The 9,644-nt window shown below is 36.6% G+C and overlaps 1 protein-coding gene across 1 annotated transcript; it reads right to left on the reverse strand.

The window, feature by feature from the left end:
* Nucleotides 1-2,477: 2,477 nt before the first annotated feature.
* Nucleotides 2,478-5,488, reverse strand: LOC140745618 (uncharacterized). The gene is made up of 3 exons (XM_073077555.1): nt 4,866-5,488; nt 4,715-4,782; nt 2,478-3,904 (listed from the first exon to the last, which is right to left on the reverse strand). Exons 1-3 carry the CDS (start codon nt 5,210-5,212, stop codon nt 3,390-3,392), a joined length of 930 nt encoding a protein of 309 aa, XP_072933656.1. The 5' UTR covers nt 5,213-5,488; the 3' UTR covers nt 2,478-3,389.
* Nucleotides 5,489-9,644: the final 4,156 nt, after the last annotated feature.

Here is a 9,644-nt window from a genome sequence, read left to right on the forward strand (position 1 = left end):
AGCCGTAGTACGGCTCTGTCCAAATAATGGACACCATGTACTGTTATATATATATATATATACAATGTGTCCCGGCATGTAGTAATAAAACTTTAACACTGGTATCTATGATCCATTTCATCGACGAAAATACCACATAGAGGGGGTCCATTCCAAAAAAAAAAAAACAAAACATTGTGTTACCTGCTTCATAGTCATCGAACGAGGTATGCGTGCGCCTGCGAGCGAAGGGGTCTGTTCGGTCAACAATAACTTTTAAAGTAATAGACCTAGAGTAGTGATTGATATATCAATTTGTTTAGTAACTCAAATACTATTATTAAATTATAAAAAAATAGTAGGTCAACGCACTCGTTTGTGCGCTATTTTTGAATAAATCGTCTGGATACGCAAAAATATAGTAAAAAAAATACTTTCTCCCCACAGTAATAGAAGAAAAACAATATTTGCTAGCATTTTTTTATTTTGGTTAGTTACTTTACACATTTGCCTTTGAAATAACATCAAAAGTAAGTCCCTACGAGAGATAGATCACATCTCGCCGTAATTTTTTTGAGTTAAGGTTACTTTTGATAAGTTAAAAACAAATAATACTGTAGTTTGGTGGTGTTTTGGAATGGACCCCCTATATGAGGTATTTTCGTCGATGAAATGGATCATAGATACCAGTGTTAAAGTTTTATTACTACGTGCCGGGACACATTGAATATATATATACTTTTTTTTCCGAAATTTCAATAAAGTGCTCAAATATGATGTATACCACTAAGTTTCATTTCTGTACCTTTAGCCGTTTCTTCTGCCTTATAAAGGGTTATAGCGTCAATCTGGGTAGTATCTTTCATTGGATTGGGTAACATTGACAGTCAGATCAAATAATTTTAAACATTTTTTTAGTGTGCAACATTAACGCTAAATCCCCGTTTCTTTTTCTAATATATGTATGTATGTGTGTATAGCTGTATGTTGTTTGCATGAGTTTGAGTTTTGGCGTATGCAAGCTTTTTTTCTTTACAGCACGCGCTACTAACACGTGGTGGTAGAATTTTAGCTTTGATCCTTACTGAAAATGCACCCTCTAATGATGGTAATGCATCTGACGTCGATGATGAATTATTGGGCGCTCAAGTTTCGCATTCAGACTCATCTTCTCCAGCTCCATCTATTGCGAGTTCCTTAAAAAGACTGAATATATTAGATTCCGATGATGAAACCTCAACCAATAAGAATGTTCGGCTTACGCTTGTATTTCAAGAAGTATACCCGAATCCATCGCTTGAGCTTGATTGCAGCACTATTCCGACAATAAGCGATATTCCAATTGTTTTTACAAGTTTTTTTCCCCAGACGTTATAACTGGCATTGTAGAACAAACAAATACGTATTCAGTGGAAAAAACCGGACGATCGATTGAATTATTTGAAGACGAACTTCGAGATTTTCGTCGGAGTCGTGTCCATGCCTTCATATACATACTATTGGAGTCTACAATATAGATTCGGTTTAGTTGCAGATCTGATGCCCATAAAAAGATAAATAGTGACAGATATCACAAGCTTAGGCCCATAGTTGAAAAAATAAGAGCAAATTGTTTAGCTCAAGAAGTCGAGACGAAGTTCAGCAAAGACGAAATGATGATTCCTTACAAAGGGACTAAGGCCGGCAAGAGACGCCAATACATGAAAGACAAACCCAATAAATGGGGGTTCAAAAACTATGTCAGAGCTGGAGTATCTACGATTATGGGTATCTACGATTACTACGGTATGATCTACGATTTTATCCTGTACGGAGGAGAGGACACTTTCAGGTTCCATAATTTCACAGAAGAAGAATTGTCGCTAGGATTTGGAGCTCAAGTAGTCATTGCTTTGTGCAAAAGTATAAAAAAAATACCAGCTTTTGTGTTCTGCGACAATTTTTTTTCACGTCCAGAACTCTTCTACATACTGAGAGAAAACTGCTGAGTGTACATTAGCTTTATATATCGCAGAGCATAGTTCAATTTGCCACATTGACAACATGACTGATGTGTGTAAAAATGTTTCAGATTCGAAATCGGCTTGTGACATGAAATTGCATAGAACCAAGTGCACCTAAGTAATAAATGATATTCTTGCACCGCATTTAAAAAAGGAGTTACTGGACGACATAGGGGCTCAAAAACACAGTTTATTATTGGATGAATCGACTGATGAGTGAGTGTAACAAAATATCTTGTAATTGTCATACGATATTTTAGTATAAAACAGAGCAAAGTAGTGTCTGCGTTTTTATGTTTACAATCACTGGAAAGTTCAATGCCATTGGAATAGTTTCTGCTTTAATAAATGTTTGAAAGATAACAAGTTGGATATACAAAATTTGATTGGCATCGGTACTGACAACGCAGCTGTAATGATCGGTTCCAGACACAGTGTGTATACGATTCTGAAAACACAGCTTAATCTGCCACATCTTATTTTAATACCATGTGTCTTGTCATTCATTGCATTTAGCAGTAACGCATGTCTTGGAAAACACTATACTAAGAAACATAGAGTTTATTATTCGTAAAACTTATAATTGGTTTTCACACTTTACAAAGCGTCAAATTAAATATAAGCAGATTTTTAAAGTCATCGATGGTGAAGAAACACCATTAAGGGTGAAGCCAAACGAACGTAATTTTATGAGTTGTGAGTCGCGTATTTTCGGTCACTTATTTTACGTTCAACTGAATTTCTGTTGAGTTGCCAGACGGACGTAATTTATTCAGTTACTATTGAGCGTTGGTACGGGGTATTTGTGTCATCAAGTGCGATGGATCCATTGAAAATATTGTGTATTTATGAAGCGTATTCAGAAGATGATACCAGAAAAAGAAGCTGGGTGAACCCACTCAATAGTGAGAGGCTGATATGTGGACAGTTCCATACATTATATGAACGTGTATGTGCAAATCCAGATATGTTTAAAAACTACTACCATATGCCATTACATGTTTTTCAAGAATTATTACATCAAATAAAACCTTTTATTACTAAATCGGACACAAATATGAGACTAGCCATCAGCCCAGAGGAAAGATTAATAATAACACTCAAGTAAGTTTTAAAATATTTTAATTATTATTTTACTTTAATATAAGGATTAAGGAACAAACTGCACAGTGTTCTATGTTTCATCAAATTCATTAGTTTCATTGGAGTGATATTCATTTGCCTGTGTTGTGTATCCTCTATTTACTGGTGTCGGGTAGTATTGATTGCTGCTGTTGCTGTAGGAATCGGAACAGGGTGATGAAATATGAGGCCAGTTTGATTGTGTGTGCTGTTCTGGAATTTGATACTTAACTTTATTTAATGCTTTCATAACTTCCATGCGAAATTCGAAATTCTGTTTCTCTGTCATTTTGGACATCTCCGGCAAAAAGATAATAAAAAATATCGATTAGGATCCTTATCATCATTATCAAGCTTTTTGAGAAGAGATTCTTGAAACAGTGTCATTGTTTGTTTTTTATTTTTTGTTCGGGATACAGATGGTTGCGATGACACTGTGGGTGTCTGCTTTGACGTCGACGGCTGGTTTTGGTATTCAGGTGTTTGCATTGACGCTGGCTGGCTGGTAGACGGTTGATACAGCGGTGAGTCCGCTTCTGTGGATCTGAATTGTTCATCAAGAGCTTCATCATCGTTGTTGCCAGTTATATTACTGTCATCGTTATCAGTGTTTTCAGGAGAAGTTACATTTGAAAATGAGTTCCTTGACTGTTTGGTAAATTTTAAAAACTGCAATAAATCAAAATACGGGCATACTTTCTTCTTCTTTGCTGCGCTACCACTTCTTTCTTCATTTTCTTTTTTTTTTTCACGCGTGTAATAATCTCTTACGGCTTTCCATTTTTTTTGCAGAAATTGTACTGATGGTAAAAGATTTAAATTTTAATAGGATGATTATGTTATTGACTTATGTACCTAATAAAATTTAACTTAAGTTTTTTGAATTGTGTTCAATTAATTATTTTTACATTTTGTTTCAGGTATCTTGCCAAAGGTATTGATTTAAATACAATAAGTGAAGACTTCTTGATTGGGCGTTCTACTGCGTATGATATCGTTAAACATACCTGTATACAAATATGGAATGTACTTCAGCCTAATGAAATGCCAGAACCAAATGAATCTATTTGGAATTCGAACTCCGAGCTTTTTTATAAGAAAACTAATTTTCCAAATTGCGTTGGGGCAATAGATGGTAAACACGTCAGAATAAAATCACCTTCACACAGTGGTTCGAATTATTATAATTATAAGAAATACTTCTCCATCGTGTTAATGGCTGTGGCAGATGCAAACTGTTGTTTTACAACGATTAATGTTGGTGATTATGGAAAAGAATCGGATAACTCTATATTCAGAAATTCTACATTAGGTCAAAAGTTTTTCAGAAATGATTTAAATTTACCGGAAGACAAAAATTTGCCCAGTTATACAAACGAACCCCAACCTTTTGTTTTTGTTGGAGATGAGGCGTTTGGTTTACACAGAAATATGATGCGCCCATATCCTAACAGAAACCTAGATAGAAACAAACGTATTTTTAATTATCGTCTTAGTAGAGCGCGACGATGTGTAGAATGTGCTTTTGGCATATTAACAAATAAGTGGAGGGTACTCCACTCTTCAATGCAAGTTAACCCTGACTTTGCCATTGATATAGTTAAAGCTACATGCGTATTGCACAATTTCGTGCGAAGGAGAGTTGGAGCTAACTTTGACGATGAGTTTCTGAAGTGTCCTTTACAATGTATTCGACAAATTTCAAATGGAAGAAGGTTGTCGAGTTCTGCTTTATCCACCAGAGATTTTTTTAAAAATTACTTTGTTTGTGAAGTAGGAGCGTTACCCTGGCAAAATCGAATCAATTCTGTATTCTGATATTTTACAAAAAAAATCCTTATTGGTAATTTTAATATAGGATACAGCATATAGATACAGCCGGTATAGATATAATATATCAATAATATGTTAATAAAGATTTGGTAAAAATACTCACTTTTCTTTTCTTTGTCTTCGTTTCTCAAATTGTTCCATTCTTCAAAACAATTCTCAGCGACCTCTTGCCATGCTTTCTGTTTCAAAAACTTGTCACTATATGACTTTTCTGATAAATTCCATAGACATGGCCGTTGTTCAACTTCAACAATCAATTTTTCCGTGTCGAACATTTTTGCAAGCGAGAAACGTGTCGACTCCTACGCATCCCGTAACGAACTGTCGTGTCCTCGTGTCGCTGCCCCGCTGACCGCTCTCCGCAGCGCCCCTCCGTCGCCCCGACAGAAATTCGGTCGAGTTTATGCGCGTGAGTCGGCAGACAACTCATTTTGCGTCGTCGTGTGGTACAAACTACATTTTTGTATGAAACCGAATGCAGCCGAAATTACGCGACAGAAATTTCGCGACTCACAACTCATAAAATTACGTTCGTTTGGCTTCACCCTAAGAGTGTAGTAAAGGTGCTTAGCGCAATGAATATTGTGAAAAATAAACTTCGCAATAAACTTTCTGAAATAACTTTAAATTCCCTCCTTCTTATTAGAAATCAACTTAAAATTAGAAGAAGTAAAGTTATTAATAAAAGAAAAGAAGAAAGTGTAGACCTTGAACAGGCATCGACTTCCGCTTCTGCGGCTTCATCGTGAACTTCCGCTGATATTCCAATTGACTTCGTATTTGATTTTGAAATGTAGGCGCTAGTAATACTCTTTAAACTTACTAAACAGTGATTAATATTTTTTTTATACTTTGAAAAATTTCTACTAGAGTCTCGTTCATTTTTTTCGATAAATATATTTTGGTTAACCCCGCGCAAATGGTTAGGGAGAATATTCACTGTATATATCGCGCCAGCAGTATATAAACGTAGAAAGGCCACTTGTTAGAATAATGTATAACAGTAATAAGGGAGGTGTTGATTTGGCTGATCATATGTTGGCAGTGTGTCCATTTCGATCCAGAACAAAAAATGGACCATCCGCTTTATTTCCCACATGTTGGATTTATCAGCATCAAACGCTTGGATTCAATTCCGAAATGACAAATTAAAGCAACAAATTACACTCAAAAATACAATCTTTGACGCAATGGAAGATGCAGTTAGCGGACGACATTATTAAAGAGAACGCTTTCTATGAAGGCGCATTAGAAGAACAGGATTCATCAGAGCCCGAAGTTCGGAAAAGTTATATAATGGTTATCCAGACAAACTTATTTGCCACTCAGAATCAAAGTAAAGCATCGTGGTAAGCAGTTACTGCTGCAGAAATGAAGAGATTCATTGGGATTTTAGGTTTCATGGGACTAGCCACATGGACCTGGCCACAACCGAACTTATGCTTGAATGCACAAAAAAAGGTACGGCATTAGCACTGCTCCAGGAGCCATACGTGGGACGAAGTAGGCGAATGAAGAACTATGGGAGGACGAGGATTTTCCAAAGCACTGGACTGGAAGGGACTGTGAAGGCGGCAATAGCAGTCTTTGCTAAAAACGTGGACGTAACGCAGTACCCAGAACTCACCACCAATAACATCGTGGTGGTGAGGATCTACACCAGTGCTTGGAGCATCACCGTCATATTCTTTTACTCCGAGCCGGATCGTCCCATCGACCCATACCTGTAGCAGATGAAGCATATAATGGCCAAGGTCGGCTCCGCTGCGGTGGTCGTAGGTGGCGACACCAATGCAAAGAACTTGTTGGGGGGGCAGCGACAGGGTGGAGAACTAGTCGGAGCGTTAGTAGAGATGGACTTGCAGGTACTCAACAACGGAAACACCCCCACCTTTGACACCATCGGGGCAAGACATACACCAGGTCAAATTATTAGGAGTCACAATTGACGAAAAATTAAACTTTAACCAGCACACATCACAAAGCGATCGCAGCATACAAACAGCTAACTAGAGCTGCAAAAGTGAGCTGGGGGCTCCACCCTGAAGTCATCAGGACTATTTACACAGCAACCGTGGAGCCAGTTAATAACTGGCAGTTATCATGTACGCGGCCAGTGTCTGGGCTCCTGCGGTTGAAAAGGTTGGGACAAAAAAAGAGACTAAACAATATCCAGAGAATCTTTCTCAAAAGATCAGTAAGGCATACAAAACAGTGTCGGCTTTGAGAAATTGAGAATTTTTTGAAAGAAGAAGATTTTTTTTCGTTTAGACCGTCACTCTACTGTGAACTTTATTGTACTATTTTACAGATATTTATAAATGTCTATTATACAACTGTATTATTGTGTCATTAATTATCTAGTTTATTTATAATATTCATTTGTATTGTCTCTGTCTATGGTTGGTCTCCATTTCTTTGCCACTGTCTATGGCAACACAGAGACGTCCATGTTTTTTACACACTTCGCACAAAAAACCCCGTTCGAGTAAACGTTAAGATTTAAAAGCGTCTTTTATTTGCGTAACCCGAAGATTAACACGCCCGCAATTTATACACCAAAAAGTCATTGTATCAAGAACAAAGTCAATGGCCGTAGCAATATCACAGGACTCAGCGGTAACCAAGGCGTCATATGAAATTTGTTACATTCTTGGCAAACATATGAAACCGACGCAGAAATAATAAAGGAATGCTTTGTTAGCACTGCTGATATACTTTTTGATAAATACAGTAACAAGAAACAAATACTTTCGGATATAAAAAAAACTACAGCTTTCGGATTCAACCTGTGTGAGGCTAATCGAAGACATTTTTAAATTTATTGGTGATGAGATATAAGACAACCTAAGAAAGTGCAGTATTTTGGTTTGGCATTCGATTCCAGCACCGACATTTCATCAACATCGCAATGCTCGGTGTTTGTTAGATATTGTTCAGAAAACAATATAATTCATGATTTTTTTTTTGAAACTCCTGCCAGTGAAAAGTCAAACACGAGGCACAGATAACCTTGATAGTATTTGTATTTTTTTTAGAAAAAAAATGAAATTGACAAACAAAAAAACCGTGTGTGTATGTACAGCTGGTTGTCTTTCGATGACTGGATCCGAAAATGGATTTATTTCGTTATTTAAGAAAAAACACAATTTGTCCAATTTAATAACATTTCACAGCATTATACATCAAGAAAACTTGACGGCGCGTGCTGCAAATCCAGAGTTAGAAGCTGTAATGAGGACCGTTATAAATATTGTTAATTTTATACGAGCAAGAGAATTGAACCCCAGAAGATTTAAAAGCCTTCTGCAAGAACTGGGAAGTGAGCATAATGACGTAATTTTACATACCATAGAGATAAAGTTTTGGAAATGGTTTTCTCATTACGCAATGAAATAATACTGTTTTTGTAATAGTGGATACACTTCGAGAGAATAAAAAAGAGATTTCAGAGGAAATGAAAAACCGCAGAACGAGGCAGGTCGGCAGTTCAATATTTTGCCATGATGGTCCACTTACTTAGCTTTCCTTCGAACCAAACCCATCGAAGGTAATTTATTTGTTGTCGTCCTGTGACAAAGAGGGTACCGTCAATACAAACTAAAAAAAACACACACATTATTGAGTTCTATAGGTGGTGTCGATAGTTTCAATCAAATTTGTTCTAATAAGTCCAGTAGCCGGAAAACCATCAGGTGGTTTCACTTTTTGGATATTCCGATGTAGACTGTCTGTCTACTTGTTAAGAAACAAAACCATAGAAAAACTTTGATTTTTTAAATTATAATACAAAATCGAAAAAAAAACATTTATTCGAATATCTGTGGTTTCAACGGATGATTAGCTTAAATGGAGCACACGAGAAGGTTATATTTAGGGTTAAATATAATGATGAAGTATCTTGGTACTATTTATTAATATATAAAGCGTACATAACATACAGGATGTGATTTTAACACGCCAATTTATAAATAAGGCAAGACAAAACCTCTAAAATTTTTTATGAAATTGAAAATCTATCAAAAGGTATTTTGCAGTTTAGAGATCAATATGTACTAGCTTTAACATCATACGATATTTTACGTCATTTGTATGATTTAAAACAGTTATTGTCAAGCACGATAGAAATCTTTACTTTCAAACTTTATATGAAACTACAAAAATGTTTTTAACTTGCCCCCATGCCAACTAGGGGAAATGTCAGTTATTTTACAATTAATTATAATAGGTTGATACCGGATATTCGGCCTGATCACCGGCCGAATATCCGGTATCCGGCCGCCGAATATTCAACCGGCCAAACGATACATACTACATTTTAGTTTGGCGGCGGGCGCTTCGTGCAGGTTTCAACCTGTTACGTTCGCGCGGACCGAGGCAAGAAACGAGTTTTATTAGTTCTAATGATGTGCCGAGTCGGCCGTTTTTGGTATTCGAGTACTTTAGTACTCATATAAAAAAGAATCGAGTCAGTACTCGAGTCCAAAGTATTCACAAAGTACTCGAGTACTTTGCAAAATACAGTCCAATAGCACGGCAGAAAATTAAACAAGGCAAATTAAACAAGTTTTTACTTGTACGAGTAGTGGTTGTAGTGTACGAGTATCGTCAGTATTCGAGTATCACTGGTACTCGAGTATCACTATTGGTACTCGAGTATGCGAGTTTATGTAAGTACTCGAGTACTGACTCGAGTTGACCTGACTC

The sequence above is a fragment of the Epargyreus clarus genome, unplaced genomic scaffold (genome assembly GCF_041222505.1).
Source record: "Epargyreus clarus isolate Ecla_fem2 unplaced genomic scaffold, WU_Ecla_fem_2.2 ptg000010l, whole genome shotgun sequence".
Classification (NCBI taxonomy): domain Eukaryota; kingdom Metazoa; phylum Arthropoda; class Insecta; order Lepidoptera; family Hesperiidae; genus Epargyreus; species Epargyreus clarus.

Bases quoted from the DNA above. Each gene is read 5' to 3' on its own strand.
- LOC140745618 (XM_073077555.1), bottom strand. From the start codon at position 5,212: ATGTTCGACACGGAAAAATTGATTGTTGAAGTTGAACAACGGCCATGT. The intron at 4,783-4,865 runs GTAATTTTTAAA...TACATTGTAAAG, and splicing joins GCTCCTACTTCACAAACAAA to GACACTTCAGAAACTCATCG. The intron at 3,905-4,714 runs GTAGCTTTAACT...TTTTACCATCAG, and splicing joins CGAAATTGTGCAATACGCAT to TACAATTTCTGCAAAAAAAA.